The sequence below is a fragment of the Arachis hypogaea genome, chromosome 15, assembly GCF_003086295.3.
Source record: "Arachis hypogaea cultivar Tifrunner chromosome 15, arahy.Tifrunner.gnm2.J5K5, whole genome shotgun sequence".
Taxonomy (NCBI): Eukaryota; Viridiplantae; Streptophyta; class Magnoliopsida; order Fabales; family Fabaceae; genus Arachis; species Arachis hypogaea.
Window position 1 is genome coordinate 128,502,274 of NC_092050.1, and position 26,662 is coordinate 128,528,935.

Genomic DNA, 26,662 nt, shown 5'->3' on the forward strand with positions numbered 1-26,662 from the left:
TCATAAACCAAATTGGGAAAATAAGTAATTAACAAGTGAAATAGATAAACCAAAGCACTAGAATAAATAAAAGTAGAAGAGAAACTAAATTAAAGGAACATTAAACCTGGAATGCAGAAGAAGTAATCCTAAAACTAAGAGAAATCCTAAATCCTAAAGCCTAGAGAGAGAAGAGAGCCTCTCTCTCTAGAAACTACATCTAAAACCTCAAATCGTGAGTTATGAATGAATGCTGAATGAATGAATGGATTCCCCCACTTTGTAGCCTCTAATATGTGTTTTCTAGGCCGAAAACTAGGTCAAAAACAGCCCATAAATTGCCCCCAGAGATTTTTGATACGTCTAGCACGCGGCACTGTCACGCGTACACGTCATCCATGCGTACGCGTGGATTGAATTTTTGCCAGGTCACGTGTACGCCGTGATCCACGCGTGCACGTCACCCAACATCTAGACAACTATGACAAATTATATATCATTGCGAAGCCCCAGATGTTAGCTTTCCAATGTAACTGAAACCGCCTTATTTGGACCTTTGTAGCTCAAGTTATGGTCACTTAAGTACGAAGAGGTCAGGCTGGACAGCTTTAGCAATTCCTTCAATTTCTTGTATTCCTTCCACTTTTTCATTCTTCCTTTCCATCCTCTAAGTCATTCCTGCCCTATAAACCTTGAAAACACTTAACACACATATCATGGCATCGAATGGTAATAAGAGAGGATTAAAATTAGCTAAATTAAGACCAAAGAAACATGTTTTCAATCATAGCACAAAATCAGGAAGGAAAATGTAAAACATGCAATTTACATGAATAAGTGTGAGAATAGTGGATAAAATCCACTCAATTAAGCACAAGATGTACCACAAAATAGTGGTCCATCAAATCTTCCCACACTTAAATATTAGCATGTCCTCATGCTAAGCTCAGGAGAAGCTATAAAGGAGTGAAGGGGAATGGTAAAACTTATGAAATACAACCTATTTATATGAATGTAACTAAATGCAAAAATACTTCTACCTACTTGGTTGAAAGTAAACAAATCTTTTAAGAACAATTATGAACTGGATTTCACTAATTCAAATCACAAAATAAAGTACAAGTAAACTTGCAGAAGAAAATAGTTCATGAAAGCCGGGAACAAAGAATCGAGCATCGAACCCTCACCGGAAGTGTATACACTCTAATCACTCAAGTGTTTAAGGTTTGACTCTCTCAATTCTCTACTAACCATGCTTTCTAAGGCTTTCTTTTCTTCTACCAATCAACAAAGAATTAATGCACAGATACACATATCAAGAGGTCTTTTAAGGGTTGTAATGGGGTTAGGGTCAAGGTAGGATTGTATTTGGCCAAGTGGACTAATTAACTTAAACTTTTCCCACCTAACTTAAGACAATCTATGTAATCACAATACAAAATCTAACTACTCATTTACTATGTTTACCACATATTCATGCATCCGATTTTGAGTACAGTACATATGCATTGCTATTGCAATTTACTTTGGGACATTTTGTCCCCTGTTTATTATTTTCTCCCTTTTTTTTCTTTTTTTTCTCCCCTTTTTTTTATTTTTATATTTTTTTCTTTTATTTTTCTCAATGCATATTGATACGTCACCCTTATCCTCGGTTGCACAAAAAGCTCGGCACGTGAGCCAATAATCTCGGCCCCGCATCGGTCACCCAAAATACTCGGTGAGCAAATCTCTGAGGCTGGAGACACAGTAAACAAGCTCGGAACAAGAGCAGATAAGCTCAACCACACCCGTCCGAATAAAAAGACACGTGCATCATAAAGCTCGGTCCCGTATCAGCCGTCCGAAAATCTCGGCACGTGATCAGGACCGAAGCAGCATCACCCAATTAAAAATAAGAAACGTGCCTAGATAGTTTATAGCACCAAAACAGAATATCATAACTAACCTATAAACCAGGACTTATCCACTAACGGGCAAAAGCCAACCCTTATAAAACCTAGCTAATATACTCGGCTAGGGTTCAGGTTCTATCACTCTTATTCACTCACTCTTTTCTGTTAACTCACTCACCGTGAATCACTACTGACTTGAGCGTCGGAGTATCTTGTGCAGGTATTCCCGCCGCGGTGTTTGACTTCCGGCCGACGTCAAGCTCTTCCTCCTCGGTGTCAACTCACTCGGAAGCGCTCAAGCTCGGCCTCCCCAGTGTTCGGACGAATCACTTGGCGCCCACCGTGGGGCCCGAATACATCGAACCCCACTGTTTCCTTTGTTTAGTCTCTTACTTTATTTTGCAGGATTCCCGATCCTCGGACATGGCTGACAAGGAAAATCCACAACTCTCACAGGATGACCTCCTGGCTCAGATTACTGAGCTTCAGGCGGAGGTACGGAGGATAGCTGAGCTCTCAACACAAAACAATGGAGAAAACTCCAAAGGCTCGGCTCAAAGTGCGGCGGACCCTTTAAACGTCATCCCGCCAAAGGAGAAGTTCACCCTTGACAACCCTTTCTCAGAGGAAATCACAAACTACCAGATGCCGAAAAACTTCACGCTGCCCACCGCGCTAGAACCGTACAAGGGGTTCGGCGACCCTCGGGCCCATGTGAAGAAGTTCCAATCAATGATGTTTTTCAACGGCCCTAACAATGAGCCCGTTCTCTGCCGAGCATTCCCCACGTACCTAGATGGTGCTGCGTTGCTATGGTTTTCTAAACTTTCTGCAGGTTCGATCTCATCCTTTGAAGACCTCGCCAGATCATTCATTGATTACTTTGCTGCATCAAGAATCTATGTTCATGGCTCGGACTACCTCGGCACCATCAAACAAGGTCAGCACGAGAGCCTGAAAGACTACATGACCAGATTCGCGGACGCCACTATGGAAATCCAAGACTTGGACCCGGCCGTTCACCTGCACGCTCTCAAAGCTGGCCTCAGGCCTGGCAAATTTCGGGAGACCATTGCCATAACAAAGCCGAAGACGCTAGAGGAATTCCGAGAAAGGGCGGCAGGTCAAATGGAGATCGAAGAACTCCGAGAAGCTCAAAAGCCAGACAAACAACCACATCGGAGAGACGAAGAAAGGACATTCAGATCGCCAAGCAACAGGGACACTAAGAAACCTTCTAAGCCCGCGTCCAAGTACAACACATACACCAGATTCAACACTAGAAGAGAGAACATCATCAGAGAAATCCTCAACGCCAAAATCATAAAGCCACCAGCCCGAGCAGGGAACTACCATGATCAAAGGTTCGTGGACAAGACGAAGCACTGTGCTTTCCACCGGAAGTTCGGTCATGCTACGGATGACTGCATCGTTGCAAAGGACCTCCTAAAAAGGCTAGCACGCCAAGGGCTGCTGGACAAATACGTCGAGACCCGGAAAGGCAGAGGAGGAAACGCGGATAGAGGAGAACATAAACAACCAAAGGCCGACGACAAAAAAGAGAGGACGACTCCTGATCCACCAAGAGGAGTCATCAACCATATATCAGGGGGATTCGCAGGTGGAGGAGAAACAAGCTCGGCCAGGAAGCGAAGCTACAGAGCAATGCTGGCAATCGAAGGAACTATACAACCAAAAAAGGACAAAGAACCAGATGTCACAATATCCTTCAACCAAGCAGACTTCAAATCGGCAAGCCCTAACCTCGATGATCCCGTGGTAATTTCAATCCAGGTCGGAGAACTGTTGGTAAGAAAGACATTGTTAGATCCAGGTAGTAGCGCAGATGTTTTATTTTACTCTACTTTTACAAAGATGAAATTATCAGAAAAATTAATACAGCCCTCCTCCGGAGAGCTAATTGGGTTCTCCGGAGAGAGAGTCCCCATCATGGGACAAATATGGCTAAAGACCACAATGGGAGAAATCCCTATGTCAAAGTCAATCGATATTCAATACCTGATAGTAAACTATTACAGCCCTTACAATATTATACTTGGGAGACCCGCCCTGAATGTATTCAGGGCAGTGGTGTCCACATTACACTTGTGTGTCAAGTTTCCAGTGCAGGGAAACAAGATCGCTACGGTGCATGCCGACCATCAAGAAGCTCGGCAATGCTACAATGCTGGCCTAAAATCAATACAAACAAAACAGGAAGCTCGGTCCCAAGTTCAAGCAATCCACACGTCCACCACCACAGCAACACTAGCCGATCTAGACCCGAGAGAAGACCTCGGCGAAAGACCTCGGCCAATGGACAATCTTCAACAAATAACACTAACGGCAGACGACAAACAATGCACATATGTCGGAGAGGCATTAGAAGGGGCAGACCGAGCAAGACTCATTCACATACTGCGCCAGAACGCCGACCTTTTTGCATGGACACTAGATGACATGCCCAGAATCAACCCAGAAGTCATCTGCCACAAGCTAGCAATCGACAAAACAATCCGACCAGTTGCACAGAAGAAAAGGACCCTCGGAGAGGAGAAAAAACAAGCAGCACTCGAAGAAACTCAGAAGCTCCTCAATGCAGGTTTCATCAAAGAAATTCGCTTCACCACATGGTTGTCCAACGTGGTAATGGTAAGGAAGAGCTCAGGTAAATGGCGCATGTGCGTCGACTTTACAAATTTAAATAAAGCTTGCCCTAAAGATGCATACCCATTGCCTTGCATTGATAAATTAGTTGATAACGCCTCTGGCTTCAAAGCTTTGAGTTTTATGGATGCATACTCTGGCTATAACCAGATTCTAATGCACCCAAAAGACCAAAGCAAAACAGCTTTTATAACAGAGCATGGGAACTTTTGTTACAAGGTAATGCCCTTTGGCCTAAAGAATGCAGGTGCAACATACCAAAGGCTGATGGACAAAGTATTCCAACAGCAGATAGGCCGCAATATGGAGGTCTATGTAGACGACATGGTAGCAAAAACACCTATGCAGGGGTCACACTGCGACGACCTAGTAGAAATCTTCAAACAACTCCGAGCATATAACATGAGACTCAATCCAGACAAATGCGCGTTCGGAGTACAAGGAGGGAAGTTCCTCGGGTTCATGTTGACATCTCGAGGCATCGAGGCCAACCCGGAAAAATGCAAAGCCATACTAAACATGACAAGCCCAAAAACGGTAAAGGAAGTCCAACAACTTGCAGGAAGAATAGCTGCTCTATCACGCTTCCTACCAGCAGTAGCAAGCCGATCTTATAACTTTTTCCAGACATTTTCTAAAGGCAGAAAATTCACCTGGACTGACGAATGTGAGAACGCTTTTACCGAACTTAAACAACACCTCACATCACCACCAATCCTCCAAAGGCCAGAGACAGGTAAGCCACTATATTTATACCTATCAATATCTAACCATGCTATAAGCTCGGTCTTAGTGACAGAAACAGGAAAAAAGCAAAGCCCGGTATACTTCATCAGTAGGGTACTACAACCAACAGAAACAAGGTACCCGAAGATAGAACAACTGGCGCTGGCACTAATCACCACAGCAAGGAGATTACGGCACTACTTCCAAAGCCACACAATCATAGTGCGAACAGACCAACCGCTAAGACAAATACTAACCAGACCCGAGCTCGCCGGCAGATTAATAAAATGGTCGGTCGAGCTCTCCGAGTTCGACATTCAATACGAATCAAGAAAAACACTGAAGTCACAGGTGCTAGCCGACTTCATATCAGAAATGACCAATGACACACATAATACAGAGGTCAGATGGAGCGTACATGTAGATGGAGCATCCAACAAGGAAGGCAGCGGAGCGGGGATACTACTCAAGGAAGGAAACAAAGTGGTGGCCGAGCAATCACTGCAGTTCCGCTTCAACGCAAGCAACAATCAGGCGGAGTACGAAGCCCTACTCGCTGGACTAAAGCTCGCCTTACAACTACAAATACCTCGGATAACAGCCTACTGCGACTCTTCATTAGTGGTACATCAAATAAAGGGCGAATTCCAGGTAAAAGATCCTTTGTTAGAGAAATATTGGCTCGTAACAAAGGATCTAATTTCAAAATTTAAAGAATTTAATATTATCCATGTAAACCGAGAACAAAACACCAGGGCCGATGTGTTATCTAAGTTAGCCACAACTCGGCAAGCCGAAAAGACATCGGCACTGTCCCAGCTAACACTCGACAAACCAAGTTTTGAGCAGGATACAATTTTGAGCATTACACAGGTCCCAGATTGGCGAATACCTTTCCTCAATTATATAAACACAGGCACCATACCAAATAACGAACCAAACTTGCCCCTCTTCCGACGAAGAGCAAGCTTCTATACAGTGCTCGGAAACACCCTATACAGGCGAGGATATTCACAACCACTGCTCAAGTGCATCAGCAAAGAGGAAGCCAAGGAGGTTATGGCTGAAACACATGAAGGAGCCTGTGGCAACCATATTGGCGGCCGAGCACTAGCAGCAAAAATCTTGCGAACAGGTTACTATTGGCCGACGATAAAACAGGACTGCATCACAAAGGTCAAAGCATGTGATAATTGTCAAAAGCACGCCACCCTCTCAGAGACTCCGGCCGAGGAGCTCCATACCATAGAGGTAAGCTGGCCTTTCGATAGGTGGGGATTAGACATCCTCGGACCCTTTCCGAAAGCGCCAGGCCAGGTAAAGTTCCTCTTAGTGTCAATTGACTATTTCTCTAAGTGGATAGAGGCACAACCACTAGCCCACATAACAGCAGAAAAAGTGCGATCTTTTCTATGGAAAAATATCATATGCAGATTCGGTATCCCAAGAGAAGTAATCTCGGATAACGGAAGACAATTTACAGACCATAAGCTCGCCACTTTTCTGACACATTTCAACATCAAACATCACTTCAGCTCAGTTGAGCACCCACAAACTAACGGACAAGTCGAATCAGCTAACAGAATTATCTTGCAGGGATTAAAGAAAAAGCTCGGGCAAGCTAAAGGAGAATGGGCCGACCTCATCCCCGAAATCCTATGGGGTTACAACACCAGCATTCAATCTGCCACAGGGGAAACTCCCTTCAAATTGGTATATGGCGCAGAAGCGCTCATTCCAGTAGAAGTCAGCGTCCCAACGTTAAGAACCGAGCTCTATGATCAGCCAAATAATCAACAAGCTCGGTTAGCCGAATTGGACCTCATAGAAGAAGACAGAGACATCTCCACCATAAAGCAGCGGGCCAGAAAATGATACCTAGAGCAAAGACACCACAAAAGAGTAGCTCATAGGTCATTCAACAATGGAGACCTTGTACTCAGACGAACAGAAGATGCACGGAAACCACCAGCACATGGCAAATTAGCAGCAAATTGGGAAGGACCCTTCCGAGTCCTTCAAAACCTCGGAAAGGGGGCTTACAAACTAGAAACCCTTAGAGGAGAACAACTTCCAGGAACATGGAACGTCTCTTCTCTAAAGAAATATCAGTCTTGACATAGCCTGTATAATAGCGAATGATGGTACTCTTTTTCCCTCCGAAGGTTTTTTCCCAAAACGCAAAGGTTTTACTCGGAAAGGGTTTTAATGAGGCCGGACGCAACAAATCATTGTACCCATACAACTTATGTGCAATCAAAACAGTTCCCGTTTTGACAGTTAGCATACGTTCCAGTCAGTAAACATTTCAAGTATCCGAGCATAATCCTCGGAACCCTAACATCACAAGCCAAGTTTTTTCCAATGAACAAACTAATCTGAGCTTCATACTCAGAATTCAACATACGCATACCGAGCACAATACTCGGACAAGTAAAAAACTAACACCTTTTTCTCTACTATGCATTCCAATAAATGAACATTTAAAAATTAATCCGAGCTCTATACTCGGAGAGAAACGCGCACGTTCCGAGCATGATTCTCGGAGAAGAAGAAGATAAACAAAATATTTCGAGCGAATCCTAAGGGATTACTTTACCATAACCCTTATATTTGAGCTACTGCTCTCTTTACCAACAATCATCAAACGCAAACACACATATAATTGCAATCACGGCACAACATATGATTCTCATTACGATTGTAGGAGCACCATATTTTATAAAAGCCAAAGCTATAAATCACAACATTAGAGCGCCCGCTCTCATTTTTAAACAACTTCGTTCAAAAGAAATGGCTTATACATACATTTCATCATCATACTCAAAATACCAGAGAGCCATCATTAAGCCGAGCTATAAGCTCGGAAGCCAGAGTATCATCAAAATATTCAGGAAACACCCAAAAAGACAAAACAAGAAAATTCTACAAAACAATACTACACACAAAGTCCACAAACTTAACACCTATTCAATTTTGTCACCAATACTAGATCCCTCGCCCTCATCAGCAGCGGCGGCCTCATCGTCCACAAGTTGCCCACCCACAACCACTTTCGTCGCATCAAGCTTATCAACGTCTGACTCAGGAAATAATACACGGACTTGAGAAGCGGCACGCTCAAATCCCTGTGCAAAAGCCTCATAGACTTCGGCTTGCAACTCTTTAATCCGCAACCCTAAACGATCATTTTCAACCTTAGCAGCTTTCACCTCCTCTACAGATGAAAGCCGAAGGCGTTTCTCCTCAGACAAATCAGCAGACAGCTCTGTGATGGTCCTCTCTTTCTCCTCCAAAGCCAGGGAGAGCTTGGTAACATCCATAGCAGACTTATTTTCCTTCTCAAGGGCAAGCTCCTCAGCACGACCAACAGCCACTATGCGCGCACCAATCACCTGAGAAAAGAGAAAACAAATCATAACAGCATCAACAACATTAACATACAAAAACAAACTACAACTCTTACCTGTAGAAAACGGCTGACTCCTACATGCCCGATGTCCTCAATCATCTTCATATCGTCCGGAAAGCAGCAGAGCTCATCCGCCATAACAGAAAAAGGATACAACTTACCCCATAAAGACCGACTATGTACATCCTCTGAATACCCATGCAGTTTCTTCTGAGACTCATAAGCAGACTCCACTCGCTGAAGCTCCATAGAAGACTCTCCCTCCTTCAGATAAGCCTCAGCAATCTTCTCTTTCGAAAGACCCCTCTTTCGTTTAGACTTAAGGGCAGGCTCCGGCTGAGTCACAAGACCTTTATCAGCATTGGTAGCCGAACTTTCTTTTTCAGCTTTCCTCCGCTGACTAAAGAATGACTTCAGACCAGCAGTAGTAATCGTAGGCGCCTTGTCACCTGCACAGAGAACCAACAGAGTAAGAACAAACTAGGGCAAAACAGATGAACAAAGCAAAAACTACTAATTTACCTAGATATCTCAGAACCGCCTCTCTATCAAGATCCCATTTTAACAACTCGGACACAGATAGTAACCCCCTTGGGCCCAACTTCTCAAACAGAAATTCCATCACAAGTTGATCCTCAACAGACCTATCATCCACGTCTAAGGCTTGCACAGGTTCGGAACACCAGTATAGAGGGAACTTCTCAACAAGAAACTCATTTAGATAGAATGGAAACTCCTCGGGTACACTCCTCACTTTGACATACATGGTTTTGAAATCCTTAAAAGAAGATTTATAAAGACCAAAGATAGCGCGGCGGGGGTAGCTACTAAGATTGACCCAAAGACCCCGATTAACCCCTTTAGCCTGAAACAAAGAGAAGAACAAACGAAGAGAGGGCGGCTGCTCAAGGAATTCCATCAAAATCTCAAACGCCCTGACAAATCCCCAGGAATTAGGGTGAAGCTGGCTCGGAGCACAATTTAACCAATATAAGACGCCACATTCAAACTCAGTGAAGGGAAGTCTAACTCCTAGTTCGGTAAATAAGCAACTATACATATAGAAAAAAGCCCAATCACTACGACAATGGAAGACACGATCATCAGCATCACAGGGCAGTATCTCTATCTTAATCTCACCTCCACTTTTAACCCAAACATTAGAACCCAGCACTTCAACAGACTCCTTATCACTAAACTGAGAAACATAACCCCTAACCTTAGTATCAACCCAATTATAGCGATCACCCCCAACAGCCTCAACCTTCTCTTCTTCCATGGAAAGAGCACAAAACAAAAATGAGATAGGGAGAGGGAAGGAAAACGCAAATCAGCACTCACCTTTTTTGCTCATTCTCTCCAAATTGCAGAAATCACCAACACAGAAAAAGAGACAATGAGAAACAAAGGCAACCAAGTTTATTGCAAGGAAGCAGTTACATATGAAACGTTGCCCTTTAATCAAAACCATCAAAAACCCACGATCAGCAATCTGCAAATCAGACGGTCAGGGATTCCTTGGAACGCGCGAGCACAATCAAATCAATCACTCATGAGGGCGCGAAAAATCAGAGTAACCATTTAATGCATTTAATGCTACAAAAAACGCTTCAAAACCAACACCCCACTAAGATGAGCTCGGGGGCTCCAGGGACCACATATGAGACATAGTCAGCAACCGAGGATTCAGCACTCTTGGTCCAAAAGCTCGCCTTAGTCTTGTCCGTACCAAGGCAAGCTTGGGGGCTATGATACGTCACCCTTATCCTCGGTTGCACAAAAAGCTCGGCACGTGAGCCAATAATCTCGGCCCCGCATCGGTCACCCAAAATACTCGGTGAGCAAATCTCTGAGGCTGGAGACACAGTAAACAAGCTCGGAACAAGAGCAGATAAGCTCAACCACACCCGTCCGAATAAAAAGACACGTGCATCATAAAGCTCGGTCCCGTATCAGCCGTCCGAAAATCTCGGCACGTGATCAGGACCGAAGCAGCATCACCCAATTAAAAATAAGAAACGTGCCTAGATAGTTTATAGCACCAAAACAGAATATCATAACTAACCTATAAACCAGGACTTATCCACTAACGGGCAAAAGCCAACCCTTATAAAACCTAGCTAATATACTCGGCTAGGGCTCAGGTTCTATCACTCTTATTCACTCACTCTTTTCTGTTAACTCACTCACCGTGAATCACTACTGACTTGAGCGTCGGAGTATCTTGTGCAGGTATTCCCGCCGCGGTGTTTGACTTCTGGCCGACGTCAAGCTCTTCCTCCTCGGTGTCAACTCACTCGGAAGCGCTCAAGCTCGGCCTCCCCAGTGTTCGGACGAATCACATATGATTGAATTATTGAATGCATGAACATGTTCTAAACATTTCTTTCACATTTTCATAAAGAAGTTTAACATACTTAATTTCCAAAACCAAACGTTTCCAAACCCACTTTTCCCACACTTAATTCATGAGCACTCTCACTAGTCTAAGCTAACCAAGGATTCAAATTAAGGACATTATTATTTTCTACTTAGAGTTAGTGATGTGCTAAAGTAAAGAACAAAGGGGTATAATAGGCTCAACATTGGTTTGCAAAGGATAATAAAAGGGTAAGACCATATGGGTATGTAAGCTCAGTGAAACAAAGGCCTCAATCATATAAGTGCATGCATACATTAAACAATGGAAATATAGAATTAAGCAAGACAAAGATCACAATTTTAGAGAGAACAACACACACCAAAAATAAAATATTGGTTGATAGAATGCAACGAATTCAAATAGGCTCAAAATCTCACAGGTTTTGTGTGTTCGAACTCTAAACCATGTTCCAGTATAATATTCCTTTAAGCAAGTTTATCAAAAATTTTAAATCAAATTAGTGAAATGTTATAAAAAGTTTCTTGAAAAAGAAAATATTACTTTAACCAAGTGGTGGTAAATATGCACAAAATCAAATAAATATGCAATCAAACATGCAATTGCAACAATGAACAAACAAAGAAAATAAAACATTGCTGTTGAGAAGGAAATAACTAACCCACAAAAGTCGGTATCGATCTCCCCACACTTAAAGATTGCACCGTTCTCGGTGCATGCTGATATGTGCAAGTGGATGGGCGGCTCCAACTGACGCTTTTCCCCATAGATTGTGCAGATGGACTTGTCTGTCGCCCCCTTGAGAAGTTTCTCTTTTTCTTTCCAGGTGGCCATCCTAAAAGAAGAGGAAAATAAGAAGATAGAAAATAGATAAAATATGGGTAGGTTAATGCAAATAATGAGGGTCTCAATTATATGGTAGCTACAACATGTAAGTGAGAAAACAGTAGAAGCAAATGGCATATCAATAGTGCAAAAAAAATTGCAACAAATGGGGGAGAGGGAGTGGGTAATACAAGATAGTATAAGTGCACATCAATGAAAATAGAATGCAAGTATCATAAAAGAATAGCATTGAATTATGAATAATAATACCCAATCAGAATAAAACAAGTCATGAAGCACCAGAATAATTCAAGAAAAGATGCAACAGTTGAATAAGAAAATTTAACACCAATGGAAAAATAATAAATATACAAAAGAAAATAAAAATATGCACAAAATTAAAATACAATGAATGAAAGTAAATAAATTAAGTAAAATAGAATGAAAGTGAATAAGGATGAGAAGAAAGTGAGAAAGGAAGAAGAAGAGAGTAAGAAAAGAGGAGGAAAGAAGGAGAAAGGAGAGAAGAAAGGAGAAAGGAATAAAAAACGGGACGCGACGCGCGCTCGGGCATCACGCGCACGTGTGAAAATAGAGACGGCCATGCGACGCGTAAGCATCACCCATGCATACGCATGGGTGGCCAAAAGTGCAAACTGACGCGTGCCTTCTCGCACTACTCCAGCACCATGGCCACACAACTCTCTGTTCAATATGCTTTTTACGCCGATTTTCATTCCCATGCGTACGCGTCACTGACGCTTATGCGTGGGTTGAACTTTTCTGCGGGGGACGCGTACGCGTGAGGTACGCGTACGTGTGGCGTGGCTTGTGCGCCACGCACCCCCTCCCGCGCATCTCTCGCGCAACTCTCTGTTCATTGGCGCATATACATACGACGCGCGTGCGTCAATCCCTTTTTTTTAATGCATGAAAAATGCAGAATGCAGATGATTATACAGAAATTATGAATGAACACTGATGAAAATAAAATGAAAGATCATACCATGGTGGGTTGTCTCCCACCTAGCACTTTTAGTTATTGTCCTAAAGTTGGACATTTGGTGAGCTCGTTGTCATGGAGGCTTGTGCTTGAACTCATCTTGGAATCCCCACTAGTGTTTGTAATTCCAATAGCCTCTGGGATCCCACACTAGTTGCATAAAGCCTTCAAGCAAGTTAAAGCAAGTGACAAGGCCCCAAGAGTGTTGAATGCTAGAATGAATTCCGGGGTCCCAAACCTTACTTTTGCACCCGTCTTCTTGTTGATCATCATTTTTTCCACTTGGGTGGTGAGCAATCGGAATTCTCACTGAGACACCCAAACAACCTTCTAGACCCACTCAATTGAGAATTATACCACCCTTTGTACTTCAATTTGGAGCATGCAACCATATTGAACCTTGCATGACAACTCTTACCCCTAACCATCTCCCTCTTACTCTTATAGCCACAAAGAGCTCTAAGCTGACCATCTGTCTCAAGTAAACCATATTCAAGTGGGAAAGCAAAGGTCAAGGATAAGAATTTTACCCACTTGAATGTTGTATTGGATGGTAATGGCTTTGGGGGAGAGGTCTCCAACAGCTTTGGCAAGGTGATTTCAAGCTCCATTCCCTCGTGCAATCCCTTGGCAACTTCCACCTCTTTGCGAGCTTCTTCAGTTTCAACCTCTTCCTCTTGGTAGCTTTCTTCCAATTCAATCTCTTCTTCATTACTTACCAATGGCATGGGAGGTTGTGCTTCTTCTTCTTTAATCCCCATCTTTTGATCAACCTCTGCAAAGTCTTCAACCATGATATGTCTCAGAGGTTGTACAACCTCTTCAACATCAACATCAAACACCTTGAAAGGAGGCTCTATGACTGGACTTCCCCATGGAGGTTCTGCATCTCCCAAGTCTTCAACCACTTCTTCCTCTTCAATAATTACTGCTTTATCCAGTTATTTTAGTATAAAATCGTACTCATCCTTGATGATTTCCTTTCCATGACAACTCTTTTCAACTATTTCTTCATCTTCAAGTACAAAATCCAGCTCCTCCTTGTTGACTTCCACCTCTTGACAACTTCCTTCAAGGGTCTCTCCTACCTCTACCTTTAGGGCCTCCTCTAGCTTCTTATGAAGTATGAATTCGCGAAGACGAACCCTTCTCTCTTGTTCCATGTCAATAGCATGACTGGAATCATCTTACTCTTGGATTGATGGATGTGGGTGCTCTTCCATGGAGGGTGGTGATGGGATGAGAAGATCATTATGTGGTTGAAAAGGAAGCGCACTAGAGTTTGAGGGCTGAATATTGGAGGTAGAGGGTTGATTCATGTGGGATATAAGATTTTGGAGTATAGAGGTGAGACCAATGATGTTAGAGATTAGTGTGTTGTTATCCAATGGAGGTTGGGGTGGATAGGAGGGTTCAATTGTTGGGAAAAAGGGCTCATAATACGGAGGTGGTTCTTCTTGATAAAGATATGGAGATGGTGAATATTGAGGTGGTGGTTCTGGGTGTGGTTCATATGGTGGTTGGTGTGGTGGATAAGGATTAGGGTCATATGGAGGTGAATGGTGGAAAGGGGCTTGTGAGTATGGTGGTTCAGAGTTATGTTGAGGAGGGGGTTCATAAGCATATGGTGGGGCTTGTTGGTAACTACAAGGGGTCCACCATATTCATCATTTTGGTACGCTCCCTGGAATGGCTCTTGACCATAGTAATTTGGTGGAGGTGGTTTGTCACGAAAGGGTCCACCATAACTATTGTCTTGGTATGCATCACAGAATGGTTGTTGGTTATAGCGCATTGGAGGGGGTTGTTGCCAAGAGGGTTAATCAAATCCTTGTGGCTCCTCCCATCTTTGATTCTTCCAACCTTGATGTCTGTTCTCATTATAGCTTCCATTCCTTACAACAACATTGGAACCAAACTTAAAGCCAGAGGGGTGAGAATTCATAGTAGCAAAAGAAATAAAAACTAATAGAAATTAATGAAAATAAACACCTAAAACTAGAAACACTAACAAAGAAACAAAAAAGCAAATATTTACAATAACCAATAATAAGGCACACATTTGCAATTCCCCGGCAACGGCGCCATTTTGACGAACAGATTTTCTGTCAGTAAAGAATTCACAAATAAGTTCTCGTTGCAAGTATAGTTTCTAAACTAACAATAATCCTTTCGTACAAAAGTTTGGTTGTCACAAGTAACAAACCCCTAATAAAATTTGATAACCGAAGTATTTAAACCTCGGGTCATCTCTCAAGGAATTGCAAAGAGGTGTATTTATTATTGGTTATGGAAGATTATCTTTTTGGGGTTTTTGAATAATGAACAGGAAAAGTAAATTGTAAGAATTAAAGTAATAACTAATAAAGCTCTTAGCAGGGTATGAGAACTGGAAATCCCATCCTAGTTATCCTTATCAATTGTGATGAGAATTGTTCATTATTCCCACTTAGTTAACCCTTACTAAATAAAAGAAAGTCAAGTGGACTAATCAATTTGATTCCTCAAGTCCTAGTCAACTCCTAAGGAAAGACTAGCTTTAGAGGGATCCAAATCAACCAGCAAATTCCAATTATCAATCAACAAAGGAGTTTGATAACTCAAGTGTCACCAATTGATCAATTCAAGCTAAAAATGTAAAAAGCTAAATTAAAATCATAAGTCTGAAATACCTCAAATTGCATTGAATATAAAATCAAATATAACATTGGAAAGTTCATAAACCAAATTGGGAAAATAAGTAATTAACAAGTGAAATAGATAAACCAAAGCACTAGAATAAATAAAAGTAGAAGAGAAACTAAATTAAAGGAACATTGAACCTGGAATGCAGAAGAAGTAATCCTAAAACTAAGAGAAATCCTAAATCCTAAAGCCTAGAGAGAGGAGAGAGCCTATCTTTCTAGAAACTACATCTAAAACCTAAAATTGTGAATTATGAATGAATGCTGAATGAATGGATTCCCCCACTTTGTAGCCTCTAATCTGTGTTTTTTGGGCTGAAAACTGGGTCAAAAACAGCCCAAAAATCGCCCCCAGCGATATCTGATACGTCCAACACGCGGCACTGTCACGCGTACGCATCTTCCACGCGTACGCGTGGATTGAATTTTTGCCAGGTCATGCGTACGCGTGATCCACGCGTGCGCATCGCCCAACCGCCAGGCAACTATGGAAAATTATATATCTTACGAAGCCCTGGATGTTAGTTTTCCAACGCAACTGGAACCGCCTCATTTGGACCTCTATAGCTCAAGTTATGGTCAGTTAAGTACGAAGAGGTCAGGCTGGACAGCTTTAGCAATTCCTTCAATTTCTTGTATTCCTTCCACTTTTTCATTCTTTCTTTCCATCCTCTAAGCCATTCCTGCCCTATAAACCTTGAAAACACTTAACACACATATCATGGCATAGAATGGTAATAAGAGAGGATTAAAATTAGCTAAATTAAGACCAAAGAAACATGTTTTCAATCATAGTACAAAATCTGGAAGAAAAATATAAAACATGCAATTTACATGAATAAGTGTGAGAATAGTGTATAAAATCCACTCAATTAAGCACAAGATGTACCACGAAATAGTGGTGCATCAAATGCCCAAGAACTACCTCCTTTCTGGCGTTCAACGCCCCAAGGAGATTCAAGCCAGTGTTGAACGCCCAATCACCCCCTTTGGGGTGTTCAACGCCCACCAAGAAGCATAAGGAAGCGTGGATCAACCCTCTAATGGGCATTCAATACCCATCCCTCAAGCTGGACACCAAGCTCAGCCCAAGCACTTAACCAAAGTGGGCCCAAAAGTGGACTTTTGCACCTCTAGTCTAGTCTATCATATTTTTGTTCTTCATAGTTATTAGGTTATTATATATATAGGAGAAGATCACCCTTGTTGAGGATCTTCCTTCAACCCGATCTTTTGCCCTTTTGCATGTTTACTACTACTTTCTGTAAGTTATGAGCTACTAAACCTCCTAAGTTAGGGTTAGGAGCTCTGCTGACTCTCATGGATTAATAATATTACTGTTTTTATATCAATACACATTTGATTCCATACTCTTGTGCATTTTTCGTTCTTCATCTCATGAATTGAGGATGAACTGTGACATTCATCCTTGTTCTACATGGGTTCCGTGTGAGTCTTGACTCGGATAGCATTGAACCACAGCTAGAGAGTGCACTGCGGATTCCAAGAGCGTACCTAGGAGACTTTGGATTAGTGACATAAAATCCCGTTGACCATGGGTTACTGAGGTCTCTGTGGTGTTAAGGCTAGAGTCAGAAAAGAAGCATTCCCTGATCCGGAAGATCCGACCTTGTCTGTGGCATTTTGAGTAGGATTGCGAAGGGGAATGGATTGCTTAGGTCTTCACCTTCGGCCCTAGTGGGAAGCCATGAGTTAACTTTATGAGAGGACATGAGTTGCTCGGATATGGTTTAGAAGAGATTAACTTGATGAGAGAACATGAGTTAGTCACTTACGGCTGCCATTGAATGAATCATTCATTGTTGAAGTAGACAGTAAGAAAAGTTAATCCAGAAAGAATACGTATCTCCGAAGCCTTAACTGAATCTCTATCATTGTTTTCACATTAATCTGGTATTTTGTTTCCTATAATTTTCATTTATGCTTTCAAACAAACAACCATCTTTTCTAATCGCCTGACTAATATCTACAAGATAGCCATTGCTTGCTCAATTCGACAATCTCCGTGGGATTCAACCCTCACTCACCTGAAGTATTACTTGGATGACCCGGTGCATTTGCCGGTTCATCTATGCGAAACTTGCGGATTCAATTTCGCGCACCAAGTTTTTGGCGCCATTGCCGGGGATTATTCGAGATTGACAAGCTATCGGACTATCTTGTTGCTTAGGTTAGGTACTTTTTACGGTTTAGTTACTTTTTTGATTGTGTCTTTTGTTTTCCTTTCCAAAAAAAAATTCAAAACCTTTTCTTTTCTTAAGTAATCTTTGTCTTTTATTTGAGTCTCATTCAGTTTTTAAGTTTGTATCCCGTCTGTTTTCATCTTTTTTTTTTAATTTACGAAAATTGTTCTTGAGTGTTCTTCATTGTGTTCGAATTGTTCTTGATATTTTTCTTTGTTTGATTTAAAAATCTTTAAAGTTTGGTGTCTTTTAGTTGTTTTTCCTTTAATTTTTGAAAATTAGTGTCATTTGATCTTAAATTTTTAAGTTTGGTGTATCTTAGTTGTTTTTCTTTTTCTTTAAAATTCGAAAATCCAAAAAAAAAATATCTCTTTTATCTTTGTTCAAATTTTCGAAATCCTAGCTATCTTTTCTTATCTTGATTTAAAAATTCTAAGTTTGGTGTTTTCTTGTTAGTAAAGTTTAAATTTTAATTTCAAATCTTATCTTTTCAAATCTTTTTCAATTCTTTATCTTATCTTTTGTTTATCTTTCTTTAAATTTCAAATATATTATCTTATTTTAATTTCAAATTTCAAAATCAAATCTTTTCAAATTTCGAAATCTTTTCAAATCTTTATCATATCTTTTTACTTTACATCTTCAAAATTTTAAATTTCCAAATTCTTATCTTTTTAATTCTTTATCTTATCTTTCTTTTTAAATTTTAAAAACTTACTTATCTTATCTTCTTTTTAAATTTAAAACTTTTAAACTTTAATTCTCTACTTTCTTTTAAAATTGAATTTCAAAATCAAATCTTTTATTTTCAATTCTTGTTGGTTAATTAGTTACTTGTTTTACCTTATTCTCTTTCTATTTCTTTTCTCTTTCTTCTTTTTTGAAAATTTCATCTCTCTTTCCCTCTCTATTTTCGAAAATATCTCCTATTTTCTCTCTATTGATTTTTGACAACTATCCTTATTAAAGGACATCTTCTTTTCTTTTTCTCTTGACCTATCTCTCTAATAAAGAACCTCTATACTCTGACATAGAGAATCCTTTCTTCTTCTCTTCTTGCATTCTTTTTTCTTGTTTATGAGCAGGAACAGGGATAAAGAACCTCTCTTTGATCTCGATCCTGAACCTGAGAGGACTCTAAGGAGGCGTTTACAACAAGTTAGAGCCCAATACTCTGGAGGAAACCTCACGGAGCTCTTTGAACAAGAAGCAGAGAATACAGAAATGGTAGCCAATCTCAATGAGAAAAGAGATTCAAGGAAGGTCCTAGGTGACTTTACTGCACTCACTTCTAATTTCTATGGGCGCAGCATCTCTATACCTGCCATTAGTGCAAATAATTTTAAGCTGAAGCCTCAACTGGTCACTCTAGTTCAAGAGAACTGCCAGTTTCATGGACTTCCACAGAAAGATCCCAACAGATTCATCTCTGATTTCTTGCAGATCTGTAATACTGTCAAGACTAATGAAGTGGATCCAGAGATTTACAAGCGTATGCTTTTCCCTTTTGCTGTAAGGGACAGAGCAAGGTTATGGCTGGATTCTCAGCCTAAGGAAAGCCTAGACTCTTGGAAGAAGGTGGTCAATGCATTTTTGACCAAGTTCTTTCCACCTCAGAAGCTGAGCAAGCTTAGGGTGGAAGTTCAAACCTTCAGACAGAAAGAGGATGAATCCCTCTATGAAGCATGGGAGAGGTACAAGTAACTGATCAGAAAGTGCCCTCCTAACATGATTTCAGACTGGACCATGCTAGAAATCTTCTATGATGGCCTCCCTGAACTGTCCAAGATTGCATTAGACCACTCTGCTGGTGGATCACTCCACTTGAAAAAAATGTCTCTGAGAGGAACACTGTGAACAATGGGGTAGCTCAGAAAAGAGGAGTGATGAGAGAACTTTTGTGTGGTCTAGAAATTTGCGGATAAATCCTCGTTGCAAGTATAGTTTCTAAACCTTCAAAAGTCCTTTCACACAAACGTTTTGGGTGTCACAAGTAACAAACCCCTTAAAAATTGTTAATCGAGTATTCAAACCTCGGGTCGTCTTCTCAAGGAATTGCAGGGAGGTATGTTCTTATTATTGGTTATGAGTCTTGTAAATTGGGGTTTTGGAAGTAAGGTGGGAATATGTTATATGACAAGTAAAATAAAATAATAATAATAAAATCTCTTGGCAAAGCATAAGAATTGGAATTTCTATCCTAGTTATCCGTATCAGGTGTGAAGAGAATTGGGTTTTAATCCCACTTGGTCATCCTTTATTAAACAAAGGAAGGTTAAGTGGACTGATCAGCTTGATTCTCAAGTCCTAGTCAACTCCTGTGGAGAGACTAGTGTTAGAGCAATCCTAGCTCAAGCAAAATCTGCCAATTTTAATCACTTGCTGAGTTTGATAACTCAAGTATTACCAATCACTTGACCAAAGCCAAAAGGGAGAAAAATATCTAAATTAAATTGAAAGCAATCTTAAACAGAGCATCAATATAAATAAAGCAAAGCAATCTTAAATCTGAAAATACCTCAAATAAAATACATTCAAAGTAGTAAAATCTAATATGGAAAAGTTCATAAGCCAATTGGAAAAATAAATAAAAATAAAGAACTTAGGATTGAGAGTCGCTCCTAAAACTAAGAGAAATCCTAAATCCTAATCCTAAGAGAGAGGAGAGAACCTCTCTCTCTAAAAACTATATCTACTCCTAAAATTGTGAATTATGAGAGCCTCCTCATGAATGGATGCATTTCCACACTTTATAGCCTCTAGTATGTGTTTTTTGGGCCACAAACTGGGTCAAAAACAGTTCAGAATTCGCTGGTTTCGAATTTTGCCACGCTGGTTTTTCGTCACTGCAACGCGGCCGCATGGATCACGCGGTCGCGTCGCCTAGCGTCAGAGGAACCATAGCATATTATATATCAAATCGAAGCCCCAGACGTTAGCTTTCCAACGTAACTGGAACCGTATCATTTGGACCTCTGTAGCTAAAGTTATAGCCGTTTGAGTGCAGAAAGGTCAGGCTGGACAGCTTAGCAATTTCTCCAACTTCTTGCATTCCTTCCACTTTTGCATGCTTCCTTTCTATCCTCTGAGCCATTCCTGCCCTGTAATCTCTGAAATCACTTAACACACATATCAAGGCATCTAATAGTAATAAGAGAAGATTTAAACATAGGGAACTTTAAGGCCAAAGAAGCATGTTTTCAGTCAAAGCACATAATTAGGAAGGAAATATAAAACCATGCAAATATTATGAATAAGTGGGTAAAGAGTTAATAAAAATCACTCAATTGAGTACAAGATAAACCATAAAATAGTGGTTTATCAACCTCCCCACACTTAAACATTAGCATGTCCTCATGCTAAGCTCAAGAGAAGCTATAAAGATGAAGAGGGATGATAGAATGTATGAAATGCAACCTATGAATGTAACTACATGCAAAAATGTTTCTACCTACTTGGTTAAAAATAAACAAATCTTTCAAGAGAAAATATGAACTGGATTTCACTAATTCAAATCATGAAAATGAAGTACAAATAGACTTGCAAGAAGAAAATAGCTCATGAAAGCAGGGAACAAGGAATTGAGCATCGAACCCTCACTGGTAGTGTATACACTCTAATCACTCAAGTGTTTAAGGTTCGATTCTCTCAATTCTCTACTAACCTTGCTTTCTAAGGCTTGCTCTTCATCTAACAATCAACATAAATTTAATGCACAAATACACAAATCAAGAGGTCTTTTAAGGGTTGTAATGGGGTTAGGGTCAAGGTAGGACTGTATTTGGTCAAGTGGACTAAAATCTGAATCCTTAATTAACTTAAACTTTTCCCACCTAACTTAAACAATCTATGTAATCATAATACAACATCCAACTATCCATCAACCATGTTTTTCACATATTCATGCATTCTAATTTCAAGTACAACTCATATGCATTGCTTTCACCACATATTTTGGGCATTTTTTGTCCCCTTTTACTTATTTGCTCTTTTTCTTTTCTTTTTCTCTCTTTTTTTTCTTTTATATATATATATATATATATTCTCAATGCATATGATTAATTTATTGAATGCATGAATCATGTTCTAAACATTTGTTTCCAAAAGATATATAATACCCAATTCTTAAACCAATTGTTTCCAAACCCACTTTTCCCCACACTTAATTCATAAACACTCTCACTAGTCTAAGCTAACCAAGGATTCAAATTAAGGACATTATTATTTTCCGCTTAGAGTTAATGATGTGCTAAAGTAAAGAACAAAGGGGTATAATAGGCTCAAATTAGTTTGCAAGGAATAATGAAGGGTAAAGGCCATATGGGTATGTAAGCCTAGTGAAACAAAGGCCTCAATCATATAAGTGCATGCATACATCAAACCATGGAAATATAGAATTAAGCAAGACAAAGATCACAATTTTAGAGAGAAAAACACACACCAAAAATAAAATATTGGTTGATAAAATGCAACCAATTAAATAGGCTCAAAAATCTCACTGGTTTTGTGTGTTCGAGCTCTAAACCATGTTCCAGTATAATATTTCTTCAAACAAGTGTAACAAAAAATTTTATTCAAATTAGTGAAATGTTATAAAAAGTTTCTTGAAAAATAAAATATTACTTTAACCAAGTGGTAAAATATGCAGAAATCAAACAAATATGCAATCAATCATGCAAATGTAACAATGAACAAACAAAGAAAATAAAACAATGGTGTTGAGAAGAAGGTAACTAACCCATGGAGATCGGTATCGACCTCCCCACTCTTAAAGATTGCACCGTCCTCGGTGCATGCTAAGATGTGCAAGTGGATGGGGGTTGTGGTTTCTCAGCTGGGCTCTTTTTGTTCCTTTCCTTGCTATTGATTTGGGAGTAGCTTTCTCCTTTTCTTTTTTGGTGGCCATCCTGAAAAAGGAAAGAGAAAGTAAATTAAATTCAAAGAGATATATATAGCAAGGAAGAGAACGGAAGAGTGGTGATGGATGCACATTAGGATGTAATTGACATTAACACATGCTCTCGAGTACATGTGAAAAGCCAGCAATGAAAAATAGCCAGTGCATCGAAAGATAAGTGGATGCAAGGTGTTTATTGGCATGCTGAAAAAGGGCATGAGTAGCATAGACCAAGCATTACTTGTAATAAATTACCATGTTTGTATTGACAATTATATTAAAATAGTAAAGGGAGCTTATGAAAAGCAAGCATTGAATAGTATAAAGTATAATAGAGAAGTGCATAATGCCATATGGGCTTTTTCACAAACACATAGCATATATGGTAAATAAGCTATTTGAAAGTATTAAATTGAACATGCAAGCAACCCTTTAAAAATATAATTGCCAAATAATTTTGTAATAATCCACAATGACCCAAATAAAATTCCAACACCAATGAAAATAATGCAATGAATGAAAGTATGCAAATAAACTAAGTAAAATAAAATGGAGGTGAAAGAAAATAAGAAAGGAAGAAGAAAGAAATAAGAAAAGATAAGAAAAATAAGGATTAGAGAAGAAAAGATAAGAAATTTGGCTGATCTGGATATTCTGTGCGCCGCTTGTGACGCGGACGCGTGAGTGACGCGGTCGCGTGGTGCGCAAGAAGGTCAGGTGACGCGGACGCGTGGGTCACGCGATCGCGTGGACTGTTTTGTGCGATTGGCGCGAGTGCAGCCTCGCGGTCGCGCAACTCTCTGTTCGAAACTCTTTTTGCCAAAATTCTGGGTAACGCGATCGCGTGGTTGACGCGATCGCGTGAATGGCCATCATGGGGATATGACGCGGGCGCGTGGTGAGGTTTGGGCTTCCAGAGCGAGTCCAGCCCAACTCCAGCTCAACTTTCGGCCATGCACCCGGTTGATGTCGATTTTTAGGTCAAGCGGCCGCGTGGGTGATGCGGTCGCGTGGGAGGCCTGTTTCTCATATGACGCAGACGCGTCAGCGATGCGGTCGCATGGATCAATATGTGCCATTAGCGCGCCTCCAGCCACGCTTTCGCGTGACTCTCTGTTCAACCTTATTTTCTTCCGAACGCACATACGACACAGACGCGTCGGCGACGCTGTCGCGTCGCGTGCGAAAATCCCCCTTTTTTTTCTCTTTTTTTTTTAATAACTAAATAAAAACAAATAACCTCTTAATTTATGGAAAAGTAAAAATAAAAACAAAAATAAAAATAAATAAACAAGCAAAAATCAAAAAAATATTTACAATAACCAATAATAAGGCACACGTTTGCAATTCCCCGGCAACGGCACCATTTTGATGAGAGAACTTTTGTGTGGTCTAGAAATTTGCGAATAAATCCTCGTTGCAAGTATAGTTTCTAAACCTTCAAAATTCCTTTCACACAAATGTCTTGGGTGTCACAAGTAACAAACCCCTTAAAAATTGTTAACCGAGTATTCAAACCTCGGGTCGTCTTCTCAAGGAATTGCAGGGAGGTATGTTCTTATTATTGGTTATGAGTCTTGTAAATTGGGGTTTTGGAAGTAAGGTGGGAATATGTTATATGACAAGTAAAATAAAATAATAATAATAAAATCTCTTGGCAAGGTATAAGAATTGGAATTCTTATCCTAGTTATCCTTATCAGGTATGAAGAGAATTGGGTTTTAATCCCACTTGGTCATCCTTTATTAAACAAAGGAAGGTTAAGTGGACTGATCAGCTTGATTCTCAAGTCCTAGTCAACTCTTGTGGAGAGACTAGTGTTAGAGCAATCCTAGCTCAAGCAAAATCTGCTAATTTCAATCACTTGCTGAGTTTGATAACTCAAGTATTACCAATCACTTGACCAAAGCCAAAAGGGAGAAAAATATCTAAATTAAATTGAAAGCAATCTTAAACAGAGCATCAATATAAATAAAGCAAAGCAATCTTAAATCTGAAAATACCTCAAATAAAATACATTCAAAGTAGTAAAATCTAACATGGAAAAGTTCATAAGACAATTGAAAAAATAAATAAAAATAAAGAACCTGGGATTGAGAGTCGCTCCTAAAACTAAGAGAAATCCTAAATCCTAATCCTAAGAGAGAGGAGAGAACCTCTCTCTCTAAAAACTACATCTACTCCTAAAATTGTGAATTATGAGAGCCTCCTCATGAATGGATGCATTCTCCCACTTTATAGCCTCTAATCTGTGTTTTCTGGGCCGCAAACTGGGTCAAAAACAGTCCAGAATTTGCTGGTTTCGAATTTTGCCACGCTGGTTTTTCATCACTGCGACGCGGCCGCATGGATCACGCAGTCGCGTTGCCTAGCATCAGAGGAACCATAGCATATTATATATAAAATCGAAGCCCCAGACGTTAGCTTTCTAACGCAACTAGAACCGCGTCATTTGGACCTTTGTAGCTAAAGTTATAGCCGTTTGAGTGCAGAGAGGTCAGGCTGGACAGCTTAGCAATTTCTCCAACTTCTTGCATTTCTTCCACTTTTGCATGCTTCCTTTCTATCCTCTGAGCCATTCCTGCCCTGTAATCTCTGAAATCACTTAACACACATATCAAGGCATCTAATGGTAATAAGAGAGGATTTAAACATAGGGAACTTTAAGGCCAAAGAAGCATGTTTTCAGTCAAAGCACATAATTAGGAAGGAAATATAAAACCATGCAAATATTATGAATAAGTGGGTAAAAAGTTAATAAAAACCACTCAATTGAGTACAAGATAAATCATAAAATAGTAGTTTATCAAGGAGTCATGGAGGTTGACACTTTGAATGCCATATTGGCTCAGAACAAGATCCTGAACCAACAGGTCAACATGATCTCTCAGCACCTGACTGGATTGCAAGCTACAACTGGCTGCACGCAAGAAAACTCCTAGGAAGGGGATGCCTATGATCCAGATCAACCCATGATGGAGGAGGTTCACTATATGGGAAATTCCTCAGGGAATCCCTATACTGAGCCTTATGGAAACACCTACAACTCATCATGGAGGAATCATCCCAACTTTTCATGAAGGGATTAACAGAAGCCTCAGTAAGGCTTTAACAATAATCAAGGTGGAAGAACCCAGAATAGGTTCAACAACAGACCATTCTCATCTTCTCATCAACAGATGGAGACTTCTAAGCAGAGCCTCTCTGACTTAGCTACTATAGTCTTTGATCTCTCTAAGACCACTCACAGTTTCATAACAGAGACTAGGTCCTCCATCAGCAATCTGGAGGTACAGATTGGTCAGCTAAGTAAGAGGATCCCAGAGATCCCTTCTAACACTCTTCCAAGTAACACTAAAGTAAACTCAAGAAAAGAGTGCAAGGCCCTTAGTATAGGATCTGAGGCCAAAACTGAAGAAGAACTCCTGGCGCTGAACGCCAGTGAAGGAGTAGATGGGCGTTCAAAGCCTAAAGAAGAGCAAGTCCTGGCGTTAAACACCACAATGGGAGAGGATGGGTGTCCTACGCATACTAAGGACCCCCTTGTTGAAGAACTAAAAGCAACCAGCACTCATGAGGAGACAATAGAGATTCCTTTCAATGCCTTGTTGCAGATTATAGACTCTGAAGAATACTCCTCCTCTGATGAGGAAGAGAAAACTAGGGAGGAGCAAGTTGCTCTGTACTTAGGAATTCTGATAAAGCTGAATGCCAAATTATTTGGGACAGAGACATTGGAGGACGAACCTCCCGTGCTTACCAAGGAACTCAATTCCTTGGTTCAGTAGAAACTACCTCAAAAGCTGTCGGATCCCGGACGCTTCCTAATCCCTTGCACCATAGGGACAATTACCTTTGAAAAGGTTTTATGCGACCTAGGGTCAAGCATAAACCTCATGCCTCTCTCTGTAATAGAGAGGCTGGGAATTCTTGAGGTGCGAGCTTCCAAGATCTTATTGGAGATGGCAGACAAATCATTGAAAAAGGCAT

The 26,662-nt window shown here is 40.5% G+C and overlaps 1 protein-coding gene and 1 non-coding gene across 2 annotated transcripts; one reads left to right on the forward strand and one right to left on the reverse strand.

Annotated features, from left to right (window-relative positions):
- Positions 1–2,297: 2,297 nt before the first annotated feature.
- LOC112748868 (uncharacterized) lies at positions 2,298–7,142 on the forward strand. Its single transcript, XM_025797112.1, has 2 exons — positions 2,298–4,526; positions 4,692–7,142. The coding sequence occupies exons 1-2, from the start codon at positions 2,298–2,300 to the stop codon at positions 7,140–7,142; spliced, it is 4,680 nt and encodes a 1,559-aa protein (XP_025652897.1).
- A 12,259-nt stretch (positions 7,143–19,401) lies between these two features.
- Positions 19,402–19,510, reverse strand: LOC112753713 (small nucleolar RNA R71). Its single transcript, XR_003178085.1, has one exon. It is a non-coding gene; the product is annotated as a small nucleolar RNA R71 (small nucleolar RNA).
- Between the last annotated feature and the right edge of the window lie 7,152 nt (positions 19,511–26,662).

Coding starts and splice junctions, on each gene's coding strand:
- LOC112748868 (XM_025797112.1), top strand. CDS start 2,298: ATGGCTGACAAGGAAAATCCACAACTCTCACAGGATGACCTCCTGGCT. Junction 4,527..4,691: donor GGTTGTCCAACGTGGTAATG/GTAAGGAAGAGC, acceptor GGCTATAACCAG/ATTCTAATGCACCCAAAAGA.